The sequence below is a fragment of the Alligator mississippiensis genome, chromosome 7, assembly GCF_030867095.1.
Source record: "Alligator mississippiensis isolate rAllMis1 chromosome 7, rAllMis1, whole genome shotgun sequence".
In the NCBI taxonomy this organism is placed as follows: domain Eukaryota; kingdom Metazoa; phylum Chordata; order Crocodylia; family Alligatoridae; genus Alligator; species Alligator mississippiensis.
In genome coordinates, this window is record NC_081830.1 from 31,317,337 (window position 1) to 31,343,067 (window position 25,731).

At 44.8% G+C, this 25,731-nt stretch overlaps 1 protein-coding gene across 9 annotated transcripts in view; it reads left to right on the forward strand.

The window, feature by feature from the left end:
* The window catches only part of EPHB1 (EPH receptor B1), a 362,275-nt gene that overhangs the window by 281,998 nt on the left and 54,546 nt on the right, over positions 1–25,731 (forward strand). For all 9 annotated transcript variants that reach the window (XM_059730782.1, XM_059730781.1, XM_059730783.1 and 6 more), the window contains 5 exons: positions 664–826; positions 5,839–5,947; positions 6,992–7,056; positions 23,641–23,763; positions 25,309–25,556. In XM_059730782.1, coding sequence (XP_059586765.1) covers positions 664–826; positions 5,839–5,947; positions 6,992–7,056; positions 23,641–23,763; positions 25,309–25,556 — 708 coding nt within the window. The remainder of the gene's footprint in view (positions 1–663; positions 827–5,838; positions 5,948–6,991; positions 7,057–23,640; positions 23,764–25,308; positions 25,557–25,731) is intronic.

Here is a 25,731-nt window from a genome sequence, read left to right on the forward strand (position 1 = left end):
TCTTGAATTTGTCACCAGCATTAGAGGTAGTGAAGCGGGTGCATTCCTCGTGTCATCTCAACATTACTCCGACTTAGCAGCTGAGAATACTGGGACCCCACCCCCAGCCACCCTGGGTATCCCCCAGTCCCAGTGCCTGTGGATAAAAATGAGGAAAGCCAATAGAGAGGGCATTTTTATCAGCGTTGAGACGCAATGAGCAGTAAAGGGCAGAGTGTAAGCAGAGGTGGGTGTCATCTCATATAGATCTGCTACCACTAGCTGAGACGGCTTGTGCATGCACTCTCCTTCCTGAAGCAGCTCTGACCCTTTGGACTCATCACTTCGGCTTGCAATGAGTTTTGCCACAGCACTGTTTATATTGACTAAGTGCCTGCTGCATTTAGGATCATGCAATCCAATGCATGTTCCTTCAGGGCTCTCCCTTGCTTCTGGGAGATCAGGGACAGAGCTCTCTAGCTCCAGGAATCTCATTTCTTCAATGAATCAGTCTTACCCTGTGGAAATGCCTCCCTGACTGCTGTCCTGTGCAACCTCTGGGTCACCACTGTTGCATTCATAGGCTGCCTGCTTGGGGAGCTCACTATGGAGACTTGCTATCTTGCCTCCCCCATCCCCTTTGATTGACACCATTGTGTTGTTTTTTTTTAATCTTCCCCAAAGGACCACAATGAGTACAACTCATCCATGGCCCGGAGTCAAACCAATACGGCCAGGATTGATGGGCTGAGGCCTGGGATGGTGTACGTGGTCCAGGTGCGAGCCCGGACTGTGGCTGGCTATGGGAAATACAGCGGGAAAATGTGCTTCCAGACACTGACGGATGGTAAGTGAGTAGCAATAGCACCTCAGGAGCAAGACAGAGAGATTGGGGGAAAAAGAGAAAGAAAAAAAATGGGAGAGAGCGTGCGCAATTGCATTTAGAGCTAAAGCTCTGAGCTGTAATTGGATTAAATGAACTTGTCTCTCCAAACCACATCTCCCAGCGGGGCAGCGTGGCAAGAGCCAGGTGATTTACAGGGATGTTTGATTAATCACCAGCTGGAGGAGTAATCTGTTTTAAATCTCTTATCTCTGTTTTCTCCCCCACCATTTAGCTGCATTTTTGCCTCTCCCACAACCCTGCCTGGCTTTGCTCCTCAGCCTGTCAGTGAGGGAGGAGGGGGTGGGTCCAAAAAGGGTCATTAACCCTTTCCTGGCCCCACATCTCCCAGTTCCAGGAGAGACACTAAGAGGCAGCTCTGGGTGATTGGGGAAGTTTGTCAAGCTAAAGTGCTGATGCTGTGATCGGGGCATGCACAGAGAAGTTCTGTGATGGTTTGCCTGCCACTGGGTTACGTATCCGTAGGAATGGGAGGGCCAGCAGCAAGAAGTCTGATGGCAGTGCAGAGAAGGAAGAAATCAGGCCCGAGAGCGTTGGTGGGGTTGGGGTGGCAGGGGAAGCAGATTGGGAGAAGGGGCAGAAAGGGTGAGAGAAGCTGGGAAGAGTTGCTGAAGGAGAGGAGGGTTGAGACTTGGGTGGAGACAGAGGCAGCCCGGTCTGTAACCACGACTGAACCCAGCAATACAGGTTGCGCTCTTGGGCGGGGAGATCCTGGAACAGCTTCCAGTAGGGGCACAAAGCCTCATGGGCTTTAAGATGGAGGGTGGTCTTTTTATGAAAAGGATTTTCTGACGTGGCTGCCTGAGATAGCTGGGGACAAGTGTCAGTGACCCAGGAGGAACCTGTGTTCCTAGCTGTTAGGTCAGCTTGTCTTGTCTGTCTCCTGGCCATTGCAGCATTGCTGTCTCCACCCTCCTGTCCGTGTGAAGACCGGCTTTAACCACTCCCTCAGTGGAGCTTCCAGTATTTCCTTTGAAGGTCTTTGTTTCACTGTCTAACAGTCTCATTCATCCCACTTCTTCTGCTGGTCTTCCTTTGTCTGGTCCACTTTGCTTTTGGCACTGACACCCTCCAGATCCATAGAGATAGTGCTGACTCCCCCACCCCCTGCTCCTTAGCTCTCATTTCACCAAGCTTTCCGCATTTGGCTCTTTGAATCTCATATAAATCAATCCTTCCAGCCCTTTAATCAGTTTTATTGCACTTCTCTGAATAACATCAATAAAAGATGCAGAGACCAGAATAGAAAAGAGAGTTTAAAAGGAGCTAGCCTTTCCGTATCTGCTCCCTCCTACTCTCTGTAATGATCTGTTAGTTATAGATTTGGTAGGCCATGATTAGAAATGAACAAACCACTTCAGATCAACAAAAGAAGTGACAAGAAACTTTCCTCAGGCCCTGGAGCCTTTTTCAATCTATTCCAAAGCTCTTCAGGGCATATGGGTCTGAAATCCACTATTGAATGCAGCTGTTTGACTTCCTAGCTCTAGTGCAGTACATTGTACAGAAAGGCCTAATTTGCAAAGTTCCCTCCTTAGTCTCCTTACTCTGCAAAGTTTCCCAATGGCTATGGATGTTTGGGTCTATTCTTTTTGTTCCAGCCCATCACAGTTTTTCAGCATGAATCCCCTCCCCCGTCCAAATTATAATATACTTAATTGTTAAGAGAATAGCCTTTGGGAATTACTTCTCTTTGTCAAATGGGGCTCTCCCTGTTCCTAAGCAGAAGGGCTGGAATTGATGAAGAAAGCCTTCTCTTGTGCTATTTCTGTCCTGCCCAGAAACGGTAGGTGCCAGAAATCACACCAGGCAGCCTCTCCTTCACTTTTCCCAGCCCAGTCAGACCTCTGAGCAAGTAATAGTTAGGTCTCAGTCCTGCAAAATACCGAGAACCCTTCTTCCAATCCAGTAAAGTATTTCAGCACGGGTTGCCCCACTGAAATCAATGGCACTACACTGATTTTCATCAGCTCAAGATCTGACTCACAGTGTCTGTTATCACCCCGATCTATAGACTTGCAGGCCTACACACCATGGCTGCCACTTACCTATATTGTTCCAGTGAAACTATGTGATCAGTAGTCTGACACGTATATATGTGAAGCTTTCACCTATAAACACTTATAGTCAGTTGTTGTTCTCTCCTTTGGCTCTGTCTGGGATTTTCAAAGAAGCCTAAAGGAGTTAGTACCTCAGTGATATCTATTGGCAACCGGGTACGTAAATTTTCCAGTCACTTTTGAATATCCCCACCCATTGCTTTTAATTTATATTGTGGAAGTGGGTAGAGAATCCTGTCGGGGTCCTATTGTCTCAGGTGCTGTAAAGAGATGTATTGAAAGAAACTGCTTTAGCTCCAAAAAACAGAAGCCACTGTAAAAAAATAGCCCTGCCATTGTTGCTTGGAAAAGACAAAGCCAACAAATTATGTGTGACCCTTGTGTCAAAACTGTTAATTCTGTATTTGGATTGCTATAGCAAGTCAAAGCTTTGTACAGCTTTGGTGCCACATTTAAATAGATTCAAATGCCTGGTAGGAAACTGTCATAGAATCATAGAAAATGAGGGCTGGAAGGGACCTCAGGAGGTCACATCTAGTCCAACCCCTGCTCAGAGCAGGACCATCCCCGACTAGATCATCCCAGCCAAGGCTTTGTCTTGCTGAGTCTAAAAACCTCCAAGGATGGAGAATCCATCACCTCTCTGGGTAACTGCCCCTGCCACAAAGAGTGTTTATGAGAGACAAAGTGGAATCCACTCACACATGAATGAGTCGACTGGTCTGAGTCAGACAGTGGGGCTGTGGGAGAACTGGAAATTAAACCCAAATCTCAGGCAAGCGTGTCAGCCACAGAACTGCCCCCCCCTTCTCCAACAGGCTTTTCATTCTTCCTGCTCTAACTGAAGTTGCCAGCCTTCTGCTACCTCCTTTGGTGTATACTTGTGTCGGGCAAACATCTAACAGAATATGGAAAAAGCAGAATACACAGAATGACTGAAAGGAAAGAAACAAGAGATAAAAAAATGTTTTGACTATTCAGGATTAGTGAAGCCAGGAGAAGATTGTGCCTCAGCTAAGCGATTAATTGAAATGTAATCAGAATGGATATTTTAGATTATTAAATAATAATTGATTGTTAGATGAGAATGTCTCCCGATTGAAGTAGCAGACAAGAGATAATTCTGCTTACTAGTAATTAGCTGCAGAAAAGAAAACTAAAGATAAAAGGGTGCTAACCACTTCCTTTTGAATGGATTTAATTTTAACTCCTTGGAGATCGCTGTTGTCACAGGATGACAAGACCTGCTAGGGAGTCTCTCTTGGAAAACAAGGACTGCTGGTGATAGTTGTGTAGCATCCAGAGGCCCCCACCAAGATTGGGGCTGTATTTTGTGCTGGGCCCTGCATGCATATAAAGACACAGTCCTTGCTGCAGTGAGCAGAGAAAGGATGAGAGGGGAAGCAGAGGCCCAGGGATTGGAAGTGGCTTGCTGAGGGTACCAGAAACTTAGAACCCAAGTGTCCTGAGCCATTATGCAGTTCTCCATTGGCAGCAGGGTTCAGCAGAGTCCAGACCAGGACGCAGGAGTCCAGATCCAGGGCTCCATCCACTATACCAGTCAGTCTTACACTTAGGCCCATTTGCATCTTAAGCGTAAAGAAGTTTTACATGAAGTGTAAATGCAGGGGAAAGAGGCCTTAATGTAAATGAGAATCAGATGCTCACACTGAGCTCCTTCACAAGGCTCTGGATTGTGACATGTTCTTTCCATATGCCCCCTCCTGGTTTTAATTCTTCCACTGCTGCAAAGTCAGTGAGTGCATTTTGATCCCAGATTTTTTTTCCCCTGTGGAAGGGTCCATTCAAACGCTCTGAGCCCCTCAGCAGACAGTACATTTTTAGGAGCATACTTGAGTGTGGCCAGGGAAATTAGCTTCTTCATTGCAGCTGAATATATCATCTACTTCTGTGTTCCATGGATTTCAATAGCTGTTTCTGGGAGGACTCTTCTTGTAAGCTCTTGAGTCTGCTTGATAGATACTTGGTAGATTACTCCCTATAAGGACATTTTCTGCTCGTTCCTAGCATGCTGATGTCCTCAGGATGATCTGGAGCAAGGACAGGGAACAGGCATCTAAGCTCTCTGAGCTTCATGATTTCGTATCATAGTTGCTGGGTAAAAGAAGGATGATGATGAGATGCCAAAAGAGCCTAAAAGGAGTTAGTCCTCCAGCCTAATTGCAGCTAGACACTCCCTCTTGCCATAGCGTCTCACTCCCAGACTTTTTCCAGCTCCTTTGAAGCCCATTGTCAACTCCCTCTTGGCAGCAAGTGCAGAAGAAGGGACGACAGTTGTCCTCATCCCATCTCCCCTTCTCCAGGGACCTCAGGATCAAGTATCATGAGATGCCAGAGGGCTGTTCTGTATCCTGGCAGTGTATAGTGTGGCAGAGCAACTATCTCAGCAGCTCACAGAACTCACCTGCAGGGAAGGAGCCGCCTTCAGATTTTGGCAAGATAAAAAATATGCAGTTTCTCTATACCTGTGGAACTTGTTTCACCTCTTTTTAAATCCAAAGCACATGTGATTCAGGCCTGGCGATCCACGTAGGAACTAGGTAAGCCCAATGCTGTATCATCCTCACCTATGGTTTGCAAACACAGGCATTGTTCCCAGCCCACAAGTGTTTCTCTTCAAATTGCATAAATCTTTCACCTTTAACTAAAGATTTCCCTGCACAGTTAGGAGTCTTGAAGCATTTTTTGTCTCGATCAGAAGAAAGGAAGGGTAGTGGGTCTGACTTACTCCGTAGGTAGTCCTGTTGAAGCCAGCTTGTACACTAAGGGACTTCTGAGGACGAGAGTGACAGAATGGTCCCCAAGAAATCCACTCTTAGTTCATCAGGGCTGATATAGGCAGAGGAGAACTTATACAGCCTTTTCCCCTTACAGATGACTACAAGTCCGAGCTGAGAGAGCAATTGCCTCTCATTGCGGGGTCTGCAGCAGCTGGTGTGGTCTTCATTGTCTCCCTGGTGGCTATTTCAATCGTCTGCAGCAGGTAGGCATGATTTTTACACTCTGGGTTTTGTTTCTTTTTTGAGGGGGATGGGGAGGGAGAGGATTTTCACTGCAGTAGTGTTTCCATGGAGGGGCCATTGACTCTTGGGCCCCCTCTGACCAACCAACAGAAGCAGTGGGGTGAGGCTGTTCACAGAAGGAATTATTCACTGCTCTGCTTGGTCTAATGTGAAGTCCCGGGCAGACATGATAGGAGCTATGCCAAGGTTCAGAGATGATAGGGAATGCAATCAAAGAATCCCTTACAAGGCACACTGTTGGGGAGAAATGAGGAATCCTTGTGATACTAAAGGGTAAGAACACGTGAGGCTGCAGCCTTCCATTAAGCATTGTCTACAGCTGAGTGAGCTGTAGACATCTAGCAAACAGCAGTTTACAAATGACCATGAAGCTTGCACTCAAGATTCCCAAGGCAGAACTGCTGCAGTCAGAGACGAGACCATGCATTTCTCAGCATGTGATAAATATTTCAGTGAGTTTTTATGAAAATACAATGAGAAGTGAGACATGAAACAAGAAGGGGAAGCGTGTTGCATTCAAGTGAATACAAACCACAGAGATAGTGTCAGATTTGTAGGAGGCTAATCAGGGAATTCACTTGAACAATGGGATTTCAACATGGATAGAGTGCTATTGCTTCCTGTCTCTTTCTTCCTCCCTTAGAAGAGGAGAAAGCCAAAATGTGGGTGCCGATTCCAAGGCTCCAGTCTATTCTGTGTCCTTGTCCTTAGGGACACTGACCATTTTGTGTCTCCTACTTTCAGATAGATGTGGGTAGATAGCAACAGGGGGAGGGGGATGTGTGCATGCATGTGTGTATTTCTATATATGCAGATGTATGATCACAACACCGAGGTGTGTGCACATTTTGGCGTGGGTATGTAATGATCATTTTTCCACACAACTGCAGGTAAACCCATTGACTCAGACTCTTTGTGGATGCTTTGAGTGGTCTAGATTATAATGCACCACTTATTCATTACTCAAGCAAGGCTTTTTCCTTCCCCCACCACTCTTTCCCCAGGAAGCGTGCTTACAGCAAAGAGGCAGTGTACAGTGATAAATTACAGCACTACAGCACTGGCCGAGGTGAGTGGAGAGAAAAATGCACAGTCGGGAGGGGTGAAGGAAGGAAGTTGTAACATATTCATGGGTGTGTGTATTTTACGTGCCAATAATATTTATAGAGGGCTGGAAATATCCCTGTGGCTTTAAAAAAACACAGAGAAAAATAATCTTTCTGCTGTACTCTCACTCAAGTGAAGAGGATGCTTAGGACAACAGCAAAAAATTCCATGCTTATAAGCTCAGAACAGAGCAGCAGTTTTGTGGGCTTCAGGGAGGAGGAAGGTGTTTGCTGCATAGCAAGAGGAAGGCAATTGCAAAGGTAAAGTGTGGTGTTAGAACGGGATGAGGAGAGAAAACAAGGGGATTTCCAGAGGGAGAAGATGTGGGGCAGAAGCACTGCAAGCACTAGGAGCAAAGAGAAAGGAGTTAGAGCTTTAGGGTTTGAGGGAGCTAATGAAGGAGTGTGAGGATTATGTTTATGACCAGCACAATGGGAGAGGAAGCTGGGATAAGCAGGAAAGTCTGTGCTAGATGAGAATAAACTACAGATAGGATCATGGGAACACTGTAAGGAGCTGCCTGGACCATTGCTCTCCATCCCTTGGGCTCACAGGCAACCATTTCTCTGAAAAGGTCCAGGGCTAGGGACAGACAGTCAAAAAGCCTGAGCCTGAATTGATTCAGTCTTTTCAGGTTAGTCTAATGTGGATAAGCCAAATCACTTTTTAACTGGACAGACATCAAAGACATGCAGGCACATGCCTGCAGTGACTCAGGCTAGAAGCCGGGAGGCACTAGAGCAGCCCTCTCTTCCTTTCCAGGATACTGAGCTGAGGGAGGGGGGTATGGCCAGGCTCTGGCAGGACAGTCTGATTAGAGAGGGGTTCCCCCCCTTCTGAGCAGACCAGCAAGGAATTGGCAACAGTTTTTATCACCCATAACTTAGTGTTTATCACCTCATTAAGAAAACAATAGAGGAACATTGCCAGCTACTTGTTGATTCTCCCTTTGTCCCCTCTGCCACAGCAGGGACCTGGACTGTAGCCAGCATGTGGTCTGCAAACTAATGCCAAGAGGTGTCTGTAACGCAGACAGGACAGGGAGGGAAGGGTGGGGAGCAGGGATGCCTGCAGTCTGTGCCGAGCTCTAGCCAGGGAGCGGAGGGGAGAAGCCAGCCCTGCTGCAGAGCAGAGAGCTCCGCTTCACCCAGAAAGCATGCTGGGATGCTGGGGGTGTCTGATTTAACTTAAACCAGCATGGGCTCTGGGACAGACTTTGCATAAACCAGTTTGACCCAAATCAGTAAAGTCTGATACTACATTCAAACAGGTTTATCTCAAACCAGTTTCAGCCATTTTCAAACTGGTTTATGTGCACTGAACATCTGTTCTGTTACAGGTTTAAACCAGTTTCTGATCACTTAAACTGGCTTATGTGTAATGTCTGTCCCTAGCCCAGAAGAACATCCACTGTGACCCTCCTTACGTGCTACAGATACAAAGCACTTCTGGGGTGGGTGGGAGGACCCTCTCCTGTTTACCTCAGGTAAAGAGAAAAGCAGATAGGGGCGCCGAAAGTGCCGTGCCAGTGCAGGGACAGGAAATAACTTAGTCTAAACTATGCCAGATGATTGTAGGAAGAGGTTCATGTCCCTGTTTATGGAGGAAGCAAAAAATCCCTTCGCCCCTACCAGCCTGACTGGAGGAGAAATGCTTTCTTGACCCCAAATCTGGTGATTGCATTGAGCCTGAGTAGAACAGTAAGGCCTGTTAGCCAGGCCCCATGCAGGTACCCAAGAGATTTCCAGGATAATCCAGACAAGCCCTGAATAGACCAAGGCACAAATCAGCATTTCCAGCAGATGGGCTAGAAAGGAAGGCACAGTTCTCAGAGATGGGGTAGGGAGAGAAATGGTCATCCAGAGATGCTCAGCAAAGTATACAAGAGTGAGGGAGAGCAGCCAAGAAGAAACCCTGAGCTTAGAAGCACTGGAGCAAATCATGACCTTTTCTAATGGGGACTCTTGGCTGCATCTTTACATGAAAATGTAAATAGTTTGCAGGACTTATTCTGGGCACTGACTAGTAAATATTTGCTGGAACTTAAAAAAAACCTTTTGGATCCTCTATAATCTTTCATGCTGCCTTTCCATTGCCTGCTCTTCTGGCTGTCAGCTTTACAACCCTCTCCCTTAATCTTAGGCTCAGTAACAGACTGGATCTTATACTTTGCGTCGGTCAAAGAGGGAATATGTGGCGACTGACTGCAAAGGCTTACTGGCTTTAGGTTACTGATTTGATTGGAAAACAACTGTAAGAACCTACATATGAAGTCAAGCTTAGAAGGAAGTCTTATTTATCATAGGAGGGTTGGCTTTTTAGAACTGATATCCCTTTGAAATCTATAGATCCACGAACCAGAATAAAATCCAGGCATTAGGACATCCAGGAGATAGTGCCAACTCAAACTCTGCAAGCTCTGAACTTGATAAAATAGCAAACAGGTCTTTGTTATCTGTATCGGGAAAGATAATAAGCTAGTAAAGCAACAACCTCAACCAGTAATTGCTACCCACACCTACACCAGACATTTTCTGCTTTCTCTGCTCAGAGAACCAGCTGCAAACAGTTACACTCTACTGTTCCCAGGTGTTTCAAGGAATAGCTCTAGCACAAATGCTCACTTCTCTTTAGGGCTCTTCAGATTACAAGCAGCAGCAAAACCTCTGTTGAGTAGGGCAGAACAGGAAAGCAGCAGAGTAGGAAATGAGATACAAAATTGGGATCAACTGAAATCCAATTTACACTCTAAAGAAAAATCTCCTGGAGGCATGCACTCTCCCTAAAAAGGACCCATGGTGTAGAACAAATGGGATGAATAATAATGTTAATGAATAGAGCATGTTGTTTGAAATATGGTGTGTAGGCATGTAATTAGACTGGAGGGATGCAGAGGTATAGGGGCAGAGTTAAGGTTGTCCATTCAACCTTTACGTACTTCTGCATTTCCTGACTTTGAGTGATCTTCGCTGCAGCCTTGATGTTCTGTTCAAGTCTTTTGCTGGAGCATTTCCTAAGGTTTTTATTGTATTTAAAGAGAAAACAATAAATAAAAATACAGTCACTATCAGAGTGTGATTAAGGAAAGGGAGAAGAGCTACCGTTTTAAAAGCAAGTTGCTAACAAGTCGTAGTTTCATAGTTTCATAGTTCATAGTTGGTAGGGTCGGAAGGGACCTGAGCAAATCATCTAGTCTGACCCCCTGCCATGGGCAGGAAAGAGTAATGGGGTCAAACGACCCCGGCTAGGTGATTATCTAGCCTCCTTTTGAAGACCCCCAGGGTAGAGGCAAGCACCACTTCCCTTGGAAGTTGGTTCCAGCTCCTAGCCACTCTGACAGTGAAGTAGTGCCTCCTGATATCTAGCCTGAATCTACTCTCAGTCACTAGGTTGAGAACACATACCCTGTCTTCAAGCCTACCTCCAGCTGATGCCCTGCTGAAGACTTTCCATGAGCAAAAGGTCCATGATCATACAGCTCTCCAGCTCACTTACTCTGCTTGGGAAAGGTTCAGTCACATCCACAGTGACTGATGGCATATTGCCATGCGTCCAGAAATTTCCAGCCCTGTAAACCTTCAAGCTATCTTGGATTCTTAATCACACTGGGCGCGTTTACATGTGCAATTAATACGAAGCTTATTGCACTGGAATTTATTGCTCCCACGCATGCTGTTTGAACCTGTGCCTGGAGCACGTTGAGCCAAGTTGGAGCAGCCCCAGCTGGCAGAGGGTCCCCAGAGGGTAAGCTTGCCAACCCGGGGCTGCTCCTGCCTGGCACAACGTGAGGGGCTGGCTTGGGCACGACGGTGCTTCAATGCAGGGGTAGCCAGCCGGCAGCCCTCACACTGAAGCATCCTCGTGCTGCAGCTAGCTGGGTCAGTATCTCCAGTTCTGAGAGTACTGGTCCAGTAATGTTACAACAGTGGGGTTTGATTTTTTTTCATAACCGTGTATGGCATGTAAGCATTTAGACCTGTTAAAAGTGGGCATAATATGCTGCCATTTTTTTAGCATCATCTAAAATGCAGGTGGCTTCTTGAGAGCAACAGGACTTCCCAGAGGAAGTAGCCTCACACTCCTTCTTCCCTACATCGGTCAAACCTCCTGTCTTAGTCCTGCCTAAATATTGTCATGTAACATATGCCCACATTATGCACCAGAGCAATACAGAGTTAAAAGAAATGCTGGGGTGTTAGAAAGACAGAGAGGAAAGGGGAGTGGTTTTACCTGAAAGATGCAGCTTGTTAGGCAGACAAGCTGAAATCATGAACAGTATTAGGGCTTTTTGGTCTTTACTCGTATGAGGAGGGCAACAGACCATAGCAATACTTGCGCAAGAAATAGTGGCAAAGGCAAGCTGTTGGTCTGTGGTGTCTATGGAAGAGTTTGACTGTCGTAGCTGAGGAATTCTCATGCTGTTAATTCGGAGTTCATGTGCATAAATCCCTGCAGTTACATTAAACTGTATCCTGTATCCTGAAGTTAGCTGGCTGTGTTGTGGCTTTTATTATAAGCATGAATCATGTTTAGTACACCGGTGCCGAGGGGCCTACCCCATTGCACTGCACATTGTATAAACACAGAAGACCAGACAGTCTGGTAAGTCCCATGATTTTTTGAGGTAGGAAACAGTGGGTCTAGACACACAGGAAGACAAGGGAAGGGGTTGAGGAGGACAGAGCTGGTGAGAAGAGGGAGGGGAGGAAGGCATAGGGACTGGTGTGGCATGAAGTTAAGTGAAGGGTATGTGAAAGAAGAGGGGGCAGGAGGTGGAGCAAAACGCCAGTCAGTGCAGAGCAGGGAAATATTGTAGAAATATTGATAGATTTATATCGACCTTCTCAGCGCTGCACCGAAAACCCTTGAATATGATCCTCCTAGCCCCGTGAACAGCAAATCTTTAAGCAAATGTTTTATTGCTTCCCAAATATCCCTGGACTTTGCTTAAACACGATGGGTCTCTCTTCCTTCTGCCACTTCCTCTTTCTGTGCTTGTCTTTGCTGCTGCATTTCTGTATTGGGAAAAAAAACCGTTTATTTAAATGCCCGCCAGCTAAAATGTGTCCACCAAGTCATTAGTGTTTTCTGCAGCTTGTCCTTGGGCCTCAGCTTGCTCCCCATGCTGCCACTTCCAAAAACAGTGCTTTGTTTCAGTGACTGACAGGAAAATTTTCCTTGGGAAGAATTGTTTGTTATAAGGCAGAGGCAAACACCCAGGCCAGTGTCAGCTGCATGAAAGCAGTTCTGGCAGGCCAGAGAGAAGATGGTTTGAGTAAAGTGAGGCAATTTGGGGGGGGCGGTTCTGGCAAAAAACACATATCTTTGCAAGACCTCCAATGACCCTACCCAGATTGGCTTTTAAAAGGGTGCTAAAAGGCACCACACTGCACCAGTGCTCCTGAAAAATACCAAAAGGTTTCCTTGGGAACTTTTCTGCAGCCTGATATGCAGTTTCTGTTCTCAGAGCTGTACTTGCATAGTGGTCTTGTCTGTCATTTTTCCTGCCCATTTTTAAATATTCATCAGCCTCTGCAATTGAGAGGCTGATTCTTGATGCAACAAAATTACTTTTTTTTAATTCTATGCAAGGTGAGTATTTCTACTTGGAAGCATTTGATGTTGACAGTGGGACACGGGCTCTTGGATTTCAAGGAAGACTCAGCCAAGGTTACAGAGGCTGCTGTTGCTAATGCTATTATTGCACACACTAAAGGAAAACAGGTGGGAAATTTGTGGAGAGCAGCTAATGCAGTAACAAGTGCATCAACTGGAACAAAAAATCCATTCGTTTAACTAAACAGCAATTAGAGTCTCCCCTCATACGGCCCAGCTGTTCACGCCAGCACTGCCTTGACCGGTTAAACAGTGGGGAGTTGCAGGGCCAGGATCTGGTATAGTACTTTGGGGAAGGGAACGCCTGGCAGATATATACAATAGTGAAATGTCTCGTACATGAGACAGTCCTTTGTGGATTAAAGGGAAAGAGGGACTTTTTTCATTTAAGATGTGATCTGTTTATGTAATGATGCTCTTGTATTTGCATACATATAAGGGTATGTCTACAGGGCATAATGAAGTGCTGTGTAAAGTGACCTGAGCTAGCACTGATGAGGCTCGTTAACCCAGATGGATTGTAGTGCTAACGTGGTTATAAGTGCCCCCAGTACTTGGCCTAAGATAGACATTCCCCAGCATACCTTATTTGCCTTTATCACACCAAGTGTGACAGAGTTTGTAGTTTGCTGCAGAAATTAGAGCGGGTGTGGCATTCCCATATGGGGGGCTTGGAGGTGTGGGGAGCTAGAGTGCCAACCATTTCTTCTTCATTGCCATCGTATTCAAGTGTTTCACTGAGGTTAATGAGTGTGCCCCCCAAACACTGTAGTGCTATTACTTAGCTTTGCTATCATCATTGTGTGGATGGGGAGCTGAATGTGCACAGGGTCACAAGGAAGCCATGTCTCTTCCTCAGTTTCTTGAGATGCCCCATATTGGGCAAGCATGATGATAGGGACCTTTATTTATTTATTTTTTGCATCCTATGTATAAGGCCCAGGCCCAGAAACCTTAGAGTTCAGATGCCCCCTCATCATGGTTGCTCTTAACCAAAAGGCTGAGGAGCAGCTAGGGAGAAAGCATGAAAACCTCCCATTGCCACAAAGTTGATGGGAGCCTCTCACGAGGATAAGCTACTGGAGGCCGTCTGAATAAAATATGTGGTAGTGCCCATTAAGCACAGCCCCCCTCAGTGCCAACTTTGTTTGAAGTCATGGTGAGCCACTGCATTGAGTATGTTTTGGCAACTTCTTCACTCCCACATCTGAGCTGTACCTTTCCCATTTCCAATTAGACTCATTTTTTAAATACCCTTAAATGTCTAGCAAACATCACTAAATGGGGCCCCAAACAGTTTACCTACAATCCCTCTGTTTCCAGCCTCTTTCAGCCTGTCACATATGATTAGTGTGTCCCTGCCTTCCATGAGGTGGAGATGGACCAGGTTGCCCTGTGCTTCATCTGTATATAATTTTTTGAAGGATTCTGGGACTCATGACAAGAACAACCAGTTCCAGTCATGAGTCAGGAGGTAATTAGCACATGGCTCTTTTGTGGGAGGTATGTGGAGCAGTGCTGAGCTGTGTGGTCCCTATGGCTTGAAACACTGTTGTCTCTTCTGGAGACCAACCAGATGAGCTGTATGATAAATCATGAGCCTTTTGGTTTTGGGCTAATGTCAAGCATAGGTTGTACTATATACAAGTAATTTTGCATGATTTGTAATGGTTAAGGGAGATGGTAATGGGTGCGGTCATTGTAATGGGGATGATGATGGTCTCACTGTAAATGTGTGTTATGGACTGTCATGTGAACCAGATCAGCCATGAGACAGAAATGTAAAAGTATAGGCATATATATGTATTTATTTATACTTATAGAAATATGTATTTTTGATAAAGATATATACACGCACGCAAGTAGGTGACAAAGTGCTGTTTAAAACTTTGTTTGCAGAGTACCTAAGCTAAAACGTGCAGCAGTTTCAAAAGAGGTAAACTGCATCAATTCAGGATGAATTAAGTCTATAGGTACGTGTAGTAATTGCCATATATGCAAGTTACTACAAGTATCTTTATTTCTAGGTCAGTGTTTTCAAATTTGCTTTTCACTTCCATGAGTTCAGGGAGAGCAAGGTCTGATAGAAAGGAAGGGACTTCAAGGGAAAGAATTTGGGGGGGGGGGAGCTATCTGATCCCCTAGATTTATTTTCCCTGCTATAGCAGTGGGAGGGGGCTAAATACAAGACAAACCTCCAATAATTAGATTCTATAGCTGAAAAATTATAACAAATTTATAAATTTTCCATATATAAAATCTAATTATTGGGGGGGTCATCTTGTATTCAATTAAATGTGGTAGTTAAATGACTTCACCTAGGTGCCCAAATTTTGGCAGGGTCCATATGCATTTCTGCATGTGTATATACGTGAACCTGCATGCACAGTGGATGTACAAACAAATACATGCACGGTGGATTGTGTAAGGCTTTGTGTGCTTGGCATTTGCATACACAGGGAATTTAGTGTTTAATTCCTATTACTGGCAGTCACTTTATTGCTGTTGTAGAGTGTGCATTCCTGTAAATAGGGTACAGACGGCAAGTTCCTCTGCTCTGATATAAATATTTGTGTAATCCAAGAAATATTTTCATAAATTGCTATTATAAGTATCAGTGCAAAGAGTCTGTAAGGTTGTCACTAGCAATTTCATATCTGTCATCACACTGCCTATCACTAATACAGAGGTCTCTTAGTAGTGGCTGGTGCATAAATTTACCAAACAGTTTTATCAATAAACACTAGGTTTAGACGTGTTCAACATTTTCAGAAAAAATCACCTTTTGGGCTGCAATTTCCTGTGCTTAGTCTATGCCATTACTTTAGAAAGCACTTTAAGAGACCCTGAATATGAAAAATGTTATAGTTCAGAACTCAATAGATCGAGTAGGCCAAATCCTGCTCTGGTGCATTGTCTAGTAAATGCCTTTGATGCCTAGGCTCATATTCAGATAGACTATAAAAAGCCCATGGTTACAAAAATGAGTATTTGAGTTCATTCTGAAAAATGAAATAACGTTCCATGCTTTAGTAATTGAGAACCCGAAGCAGCTTATACCAGCGTCAGGGCAATTGGGAGAGGAACAAAGAACGTCTTCATAGGGGGAATTTCAAGAAGAGTGCATAGCTGGGTTAACTTACTGATGTCAGTGATAAGGTTCCCAGCTTTGAGCCCCTTTGAAAATCCCAGCCCTAGTGACAGTCAACCGTGGACGTTAAGGATGAGATTTTCAACACTGCCGAGAGGATTTGGATGCCCTGATCCTGTTCATCCTAATGGGAAACAGTCAGGAAAATTCTGTAAGTGTCTGTAAGTGGCTTTGGAAATCTATGTCCTTGCATCTCCTGGTAGACAGCACATTCAGCCAGAAATAAATGTTTGTCTTCCCTTTGCCCTTCATTAATCCCTTGGTTTCTTTCTTCCCCTCCTGCCTCATCTCCTCTTTGCTGACCCTACAGACTAGATCACCCCCGGTCTTGGTCTGGTCAGGCCAGCTTAATGCAGGGAGTTTTTGTAGTGGAAAGACTTTTCTTTAAAGCCAGCAACAAATTTAGTGATGGGATAATTTCCTCACCTGCCCCATCTACTTTACACCACCCATCATGCACTGCAAATTGCCTGACAGTCCTAAAGACCTGCTGACATCTTACAGAGAGACAATATACAGTGCAAACCTGTTTGAGTAGCATCATTCATAGTTGCTGTCTCTCAGGATCCTTCACACAGCTAAATAATACATCAGCAGAGCTAAGCGTTAGCAGATGGAGAAAGAAATGGATGGTCTGATCTTCACGCGTTCTTCCATGCTCTCCGTTCTGCGCCAAACACCCACCCTCTCCATGGCCTCCCATAAAGCATTCTGCTTTTCTCCAGCCTGTCAGAGATAATTTTCCTAAAACTGAAGTTCAGATGTAAATATTAACTAACAGCCCACCCCCTTGCAACTAACCTGCCAGAAACATACAAGACTAGTTAATTTAAGTGGTCTGCTCTCTGAAGGGAGGGTAACCAAACTACCTGTAGAGCTGCATTTCCTCAGCCTTGCATTACGTTATTCTTCTCCACCAGCTTTCCTACCACCCCAGCCTCTGTTCTTTATCTAACTTAGGATTGATCCTGCCCCTCAATTAAGGTCAGAGTCAGAACCCTTATGTCCTTTAATGAGTGCAGGATCAGACCTTTATAACATGAGCTCACTACTTCATGGACGTGTCCTTTCAGCTCCCTGCACATCCCTTGTGCCATGCAAGGAGTAAGATGATTGTTCTAATGGACAGTAATGGATGCAAATAGGAAAGGAATGGATCTGAATGTTTAGGGCCTTTTCAGACACTGGGAGCTGTGGAGGAGCAAGCTGTCATGCCAGCAGCAGGGAGGCATGGTGAAAGGGTGTGGAGGAAGTCATTGCCTAAAGAGAAGAACAGGAAGAGACAGGAGACATTTCAAAGGCTGGAGCAAGCCGTGTTTCAAAAGCCAGGTGGCTGCTTTGAACTGGATGATGTAAGGAAGGGAAAGCACGAAGGGATGGAGTCTGCTTGAGTCAGTCTCCTATTTTCCTTCTGTGGGAAGATGGGCCTCATGCACATGCTGAGGTTTCCAGAGCAGTGGTTGAGAGGGAAGATTGGAAGGAAGGTCAAGGGAAAGGGCTTGTAACAGTTAACGTGTGAGAAGGTGAAGGAATAAATGACAATTTTAGGAGAGGCAGGGCAGTGGCAGCAGTGCAGAAAGGGCCTAGCCTTTTCCCGGAGCACTGTTTGATCCCGGCATGGGATGTGCCTCTGAATGCATGGACAGAGTCTCCTCTAGACTTGCATGCTTCCCTTCCTGCCTAACAACCTGGCAGCACTGGATCCACAGGCTGCTCCTCCTGCTCCCGATGCACTTGAGGGGGAAAGAAGAGAAATAACCCTGCATCTCTTCTGTGGGGGGAGCACACTGGAAGCACCCCTTCCAGCAAGCAGAGGAAGAGCAACTCAGTCTGGAGGGGGAGAGGAAGGACATACACTCTGAATACTGCTATTAGGAGAAATACCTGGTTTGATAATCTAGTTCCCTTCAGGCGCATATCACCCAGTGATTGCAATAAGTGAAGATAAATACATCCCCAGCCTAACACATGGTATCCTCTATGTAGGAGTTTCCCAAGAGTCCTCCAGGACATTGAAAGCCCAGGCTGCATCAGCAGAGGGCAGGGATATGGGGTACCAGGCTGCTGCATCCCAACTTAGCCTTTCTTTTTTATTCATTCAGGTTTTGGATCAGTCAGTCTTGGTTATGATCCTGTAAATCCCTTTGTAATCCTGGCTGGAGCATCAGCTGCTCTTGTAAAAAAAAATTATAGGGTAGTTAAAGTGTATGAGTCTGAGCCATAAAGGGATTTATGAACTGGGAGAGTCACAGATGGCTTCATTGCAGTCTCCATCACCAGCCTTGGAAACTTTGGTCTCTGGCCCAAACCACCTCTTGGGTGGGAAATCTCTCCTGCCTGCTGAATTCCAGACCCAGGAATCATCACAAGAGCATTCTTTCAATAGTTGTCCTGCACAGTCATTCCACGTTTAACTAGCAGTGTCTCACCAGTTCTTTAGATCAGTTACTTTTATGTCATGGCCAAGTCAATATTGTTTTTTGGCAACTTATGGAGGCAGCGGTCTGGTTCAAATTCCCAACCTAGAGCATGTGCAGCCAAGAAGAGGATGCGGCAGTTCGTGGAGTGTTCTGCTTGTCAGCTTTCCATGACTTACTTAGTGCAATGGGATCCTTATTCTAAAGGGAGTGCTTAATAATATGTCTAATCACACTTCCTAATTAAAGCAAATAACAGTTAAAATGGGTCCCAGAAGAGCAGTTTAGCCACTAAACATAGACATGATGATGAGGGAGAAAACATCAAACTAATGAGAGATGTGGGTGGGGGAAGGTCTTTCCCTTCCTGCAGAGTCTGGAAATAATCATCTGGAGACCCTTGCTCTCACAGATCGTCTGCCCATTTAACAGATCTTGAGGTGTAGACTTGCCACAAAGACTTCGCAGACTGGAAAACCATACAGACTCTATGTGTATGTACTCAATGGAAGTGGGAGGACACACAGTGGAGACAGTTAGCTGATACCTCTGGTGGCTGTGTCAGTCCCAGTTCCTTCAGGTGACGGACTGAGGATAGGTTGGTACTGGGGGTTGAAGTAGCAAGAGTGGGAGTGGCAGGAAAGGAGAGAACAGATGTTCCTCCCCTCTCCCAAAGGATCTGTCCTGAAAAGAAAAAATAATTTAAAAAAATTCATGATAGGCCACATCCTATTCCACCATAGGCACCTAAGCACCATCCTTTTCCAACCTGGTTGAGTGCCTGAAAAACTACCAGTGTATCTATTTTTGTAGCACAACCTCATCTTAACCTTAAAATTGAGTCACGCAAAGTAGGAAAAAGGGGGGACCCATCCACCTTTTCCATGAATGATTTTTCAGGGACTTGAGAAGGGTGGAATAGGATCTCACTTAGGCATCTACTAGGTAGAATAGGATGTGGCCCCATGTGTCATCCTTTCCCTTAAGAAGAAAGGCTTGGGATGGTAGAGCGAGGCAAACTGATGGCTAAGGTTGAATGTAATGGATGGCTAGCCTTAACTTCCACTGCAGGAGCTTAAGGGGACCTAGGAGCCTCATGTGCATGCATCTGTGTATGCAGTCTCCAGGCAAGGCGCAGCGTTTCCCAAGCAGTCACCAGATTGTCCCTTCTGCCAGCCCCTGTGGACAGTGGGATGATAACTAAGTCCTGAAACACCTTCCCTTTTGGAGAGCGGTAGCACAGATTGTTTCACCACCTGCCTCAAAAGACTATGGCAGCCCCTACTCATTGCAAGGCTGCATCCTTTCTGAGTGTGCCCCTCATGACATCCCCCTGGAAGCTGTGGGGAAGGTACCTCCTCCCCTGCATCCTGTAGCAGTGCCAGCTATTCACACTGCAGCATGTACTGGGGTGAACAGGGATGGGTTGAATGAAATTGGCTGTCATGATACTGAACATCACACAGGCAGTGAGGGTCAGGTGAGATAAATTTTGTTTAGAGTCATGTCACTTAACCCAATTCAGCCAGTCACAGTGAATCCTTAATGCCCCCTTCCCCTCCCAGCCTTTCATTGTGGCTGGACTCCCCTGCAATTGAGGGAGAAGGAGGTAGAAGGAAAGCAGTGGGCTGAGGGATGAGGTTAGCTGAAATGAAAGGGGAAGCCTTATCTTACTAATGCATACCTCATTATTTTCAGTGAGATAATAGCAAGCAGCACCCATTTAGTCCAGTGGTAACTAGCTGAGATGCCCAGCCCCATCACATGCAAAGCTTTTTATCAGTGAAATGCATCCATTCCTGCTCTTAACAGGGACTTAGAGAAGGATAGGCAAGAGCGGGTCAGAAATGTGTTAAAATTTCAGAGACTGAAACAGGAAAAAAATGGATTGAAACCAGGAAAGAGATGGTCATGGAAAGGAGGAGATGGGTATAGAGGGATTTAAAAGAGGTGGGAACAGAGAAAGAAAATTAAAGGCGGGGGAAAAGAAAAAAAGAGTATATGTCCCAACTTTGGGGTCAGCGAATGCATCTATACGTGTGCTTTACTGCAAAGTTGACTGATGAGCTCCATGGTAAAGCATCACCATCTACACGTGAGCCAGTATTAGGGCACTGTATATTAATGAACTCTGCCATAAGATAGTAGTGCTAGAAACAGTACTGTCTTACGGTGAAATCATTTACTGTGCAGAAACACACATGGAGACATTGACCCGGAGCACAGCAATTTGAGCTGAAGCGGAGCAGCCCCGAGGCTGATAGGAGGCTCAGGGGCTCAGCTACACCGCTCCACAGTTTCGGCATTCTTGTGTCACAGGCAGCCCCTCCACTGCCTGACACTGCCACTCGGACCCCAGGGCTGACCCCCTGAGCTTGTTTTCAGTTCCCGACTCAAACTGCTGCAGTCTCGGGTGCCCATGAAGACGCTGCACCCAGGAACAGCTGACTCTGGCGCGAACTGCACCAGACTTTATAGAGCTGCATTAATAGCTCATGTATATGCACACAGTGAGTTGTTACCTCTTTGTGTTCCTAATACAGTGGTTTTCAATCTGGGTTTGTGGATCCTTGGAGGTCCTCAGACTGTGTCTAAGGCATCCACAAAAGATGACTATGATCAATCAAAAGTATGTGAATACCCACACTTACAATTCAAAAGAGTCCGCACCTCCATTCAAATTTTTTTAGGGGTCTGTAATGAAAAAAGATTGAAAACCACTTTCCTAACAAGATTACATTAGCTGGAGGCCCTACGTGGGAGCAGGGCCACATGGGACTAAACACTGTAGTGACAAGTGATAGGAGACAGCCTCTACCGCAGGTAACAGTCTAATTAGACAGACATAGGCAGGAGGATAAGAGGTGGTCAGCCACAGAGCCTCTTTGACTTCCAGCCACTGGAACTATTTTTATGGCAGGTCTCCTACCCCTCCATGAGCTCTAAGGGAAAGGAGAATTTGAATTGAGCTACAAGAAAATGTTATTATTTGATGCTATCACTCTGAGGAATAATGCAGGACTGACATGTTACTAAATGCGTATAATTAGAGGACAGCATCTGCAAATAGGGCCTGTCACCTGGGGAGCAGCGGTGCTGCCCACTTCTCTTGTCCAGATGCACAGGAGTTCATTCTGAAAAGCACCTTTTGATTGCTTTATTTCAATAGTGCTTGGCAGACTCATTTTTTTCCATTGGTTAATGGGTACCAAAGGAGAGGAAAAGCCATGTGAGAAGCCATCATTAATGTCATTTCCATCCCTGGGCATAAGAATGTTGTTTCTCTTTTTAACATGTATAGTAGTAAGAGCACAGCCTGACCTGACTCCCGGAGGCAGATTCCACATCTCTGTCCAGCGCCCTACAAAATCCACCATTGTCTGGCTGCATCTCAGCAGCCGTGATGTGAGAGATCTTGGAATGATTTTTTAGTAGGCAAAAATAATGCCTGACTATTTGCTATGGCAGCCCTGTAGACCATATTTTATCAGACCATTCAGGTTTTTGATTATAATTGCTACACTCTATCAATTTAGTAGCAGCCACAAAACTATCAAATTCCTTTTTGGGTAAATAAATATTTCTTAAATTATGCATGCAACATCATAAACTTGCCACTTTCCTTACCATAAAACCAGCTAATTGTAGTTTTGGTTTGTAACTGCACCCCTGTGAGCTGAATGTTCAGTATAAACAGGAGACGGCATGAAGAAAACCTCTTGCTATGTGTTTACTTAAGAAGCTGCAGCTCTAAGTTGTCTGGCATAGACAAAAAACCTCTGGGAGTGAATGACAGCTCCAACAGAGAACTGAAGAAAGACATTCAGGGCTGCTGTCTCTTTTGATTTTAACATGCTGTTTCTCCAACTTAAAGTCTCAGCTCCTGGAGCCCTGTTACTTTGTGAGAATTTCAGCTTTCCTTAAAAAATAAGTATAGTTCCTAGCCCATGCTATTGAAATGTGATTTTGAGGATGCATTCAAAGAAGCATGAAGGTGGAGCAAGTTCAAGACCTTATGCTGAACTTGCACCAAAGGCCACCCCGCACAGGAGACTCAGTTGTAAATGGGCTGGTTATTCAGGCTAACAGTCAAACGGAGATGGAGAGATGGGAGTCACATCACTCCGTTGTGTGCTTTTGGCTACATAAAATGGCATGTTCTTATCATGCTAGTGCAATGGGCCACCTAGACTTGACTGGACCTTTCCCCTTATTTTTTGGACCAACATGTTTGGAAACTAGAAAAGACATAGAAAGAAGCCCAGTTATTTCATGATTTTAGTTCATGGCTTTAATTCATGCATTTGTCATTAATTTTGAACTGTCAGGGCTGGGGATGGTGTCATTTTTGTCTTGAAGTATTGAAGACTTGTTCTGTCCATCAGTCTGTTGGTTTGACTGTATGGATGTATGCTGCTGGCAAACTTCTATCCTTACATATCTATTATTAATCTTGTTTATTGCAACAGTGTCTAGGGACTAACCCAGGAAGGGTCCACTGGTGCTGAACACTGCACAAAAGCCAGAGTAGTAGTACAGGGACCTTGCCTCAAAGGATTACAGTCAAAATGGATAAACACAGGGTGAGGGAAAATCTTGAGTATGCAAGAACAGTAAGCAGTAATGTAATACCTCCCACATGTGCATCCATTTCCCTGTCTATGGATCTATGTTGTATTTTACATTTCTTTCTCTATTGCTCTTTCTCATTTTCTTCTGTCGTTTCTTTCCTTTTAGCATTTTGTTACTCAGAAAGGTTAAGATACAACTTACTTCTTCCTCATCTTTTTTCTCCTTTTCTTCAGTTATTCTTTCCCTCATTGCTGTTTTTCTCCTTTTGTTTTTCCCTTTTTATCTAGCACTTTCAATATTAATCCACAGTTGCCTGAGATAACCTTAACAATAGCCTCTAGCCCCAAAAAGGTGTCAAATTGATAAATATTGATATCTACCTGCAATTCTACCTTGATTTTGCTGCTAATGCATTTGGTATGACTTCAATAAATAATGGCACAATCCAAGTTCCCATGTGCAATGTTTGGACTGGTCTCAGTCTGTCAACTTATAAGTAATATGTTCTACATTTCCAGGAGAGGAGTAAGAGAAAAGATAATGGAGGAGAAATGGAGGACAGAGCAGTAAAAGAAAATAGTGTAATGGAGGAAGAGTCGAGTGGGGTCTGGAAAGGGTGGCGAAGATATGGAGAGAGAAGTAGAGGAGCTAAGAGGCATACGTTTTTAATGCACATGTAATGAGGAAAGTGTCAGAAAGATGTAGGATGCTTCTAAAACCCTTCCCCTTAGCTTTAGTACTCTCTTTATTCTCCCTCTGTGACTGCCCCTCCCATATCTCGTATAACAAGGCTCTCCAGGAATGAAGATCTACATTGATCCTTTCACTTATGAAGACCCAAATGAGGCTGTCCGCGAGTTTGCCAAGGAGATTGACGTGTCCTTCGTGAAGATTGAAGAAGTCATTGGAGCAGGTGTGTCTCATTTTGTCCTAGATAAGCTTCTACAACTTTCTCCAAAGCTACTGCTTCCTAATCTTTCCATCTCTTCACGGGCTTCACCCTTCTCTTGGTATCAATCTGTTCACTCATTTGTTAAAATAAGAACAGTCATACATTTGCCTAAAAAAGATGAAGTTTGGTTAACTTACTCACTGATTAATCTTCATGCATTTTTAACTTTCCTCGTTTAGCTTCCAGGAAATAACAAGACAAAGACAGACATCTCTTTTTAGTCTTATTTCAGATGTATAGGTATGTGGGTAAGTAGGTAGGTAGATAGAAGCTATTCATATCATTTATAGCATTCCTGGTGTTATTTTTAAACAACTGTATTGTGCTAATGGAAAAGAATAGCCAGTATGAGAAATTCAAAGGAAAAATGAATTGTTATGCCTTTGAAGTTAGACACAGCAGTGCACTGGCTGCTTGGTAGTTTTCTGTCAATTCAAAGCAGTCATAAAGCTAACTCAAACATGAACCAGCCATTTTGACACCATATTTAAAAACCACCACATGGAAAATAATAGTTTGCAGCAGCCAGATATTTTCACGTTTCAGGGTTTTCATTTTCTGTTGCTAAATCAAAAATATCCAAGAAAAAGAGACTCAATTTTTGTTCCCCTCCCTGTGCTTCCAAGATCTAATTTTTTGTGGGGGGAAAAAAAAGGTTGTGATGAAAGACTTTTTTAACAACCCTAATGATTTACACTCACTCACTCACTCACTCACTCACTCACTCACTCACTCACTCACTCAATCACTCATATGAGATAGAGTCATATTGGATGGGTGGATGGATGAATGGATAACTGAACCCAAGTTGTTTTGAATGCAAACTTTCTCTGGTAGATCTCTGGCCTCAAAGACAGACAGCATTGTCTCAGTGTGTCACATGCCAACCAGAAAGTTAAACTTGATTCTAAATTGAAGTGAAACCGACAGGCTTATTTTCATTGTCCAAGATGAAGAAAATGCAATATGAAAGTGAATGGCATCAAATTATGTCAGGGCTGACGGTAGTTTTATGAAGAGTTTATATTATGGATTGTATGGGATGGTTTAGATCGGGATGATCCTGCCTCAGGCAGGGGGTTGGACTAGGTGTCCCCTGGAGGTCCCTTCCAGCCCTGCTTCTCTATGATTCCATGAATTATAGCAGTTTAGATTTAGGAAAATATCTAAGTATTCATAATCTCTTAGCCCCTGAACCTGCACCAGCGATAGGGTCCAATTGGAATCTGATGCCTGATCCCACAGTTGTCTTCTGCCATGCATATGTGGCATGACAGGAGGTGCAATTGTTGGGATCATGGTTCAGATCCCATTGCGTCTTTAACTGAACATCTGCCAGGGGCCTGTGGCACTTTCCCTTTCAAAGGGGAGGAAACCAGCAGATTTGTGAGAGGAGACGACTATTGAACTGAACAGGTTTTTCAGCCAATCAGGTTGGAAGGAGTGATGGGAGAAGTCCGTGGTACTGTTACTCTGTGGTTGTGACGGATGTTCTTGCAATTGCAGGGGAGTTTGGTGAAGTGTATAAAGGACGTCTGAAACTACCCAGCAAGAGGGAAATCTATGTAGCTATAAAGACATTAAAGGCTGGCTACTCTGAGAAGCAGCGTAGGGATTTCCTGAGTGAAGCCAGCATCATGGGACAGTTTGACCACCCGAATATCATTCGGCTGGAAGGAGTGGTGACCAAAAGCCGGCCAGTCATGATCATCACAGAGTTTATGGAGAATGGAGCTCTGGACTCCTTTCTGAGGGTAAGCAAAGATTATAACCTCTCTGGCTTTGTTTTTAACACCATAGTGAAGGGAGTCATGCTAGCTGGAATTGAAGCATGGTGTCATGTAGAAGATCCAGTGAGTCCTCCTGTGCTACTTGGATTAATGGAGGACATGGTTTTCCAAGTAGAAGGCGGACTCTAATGAGCGAACC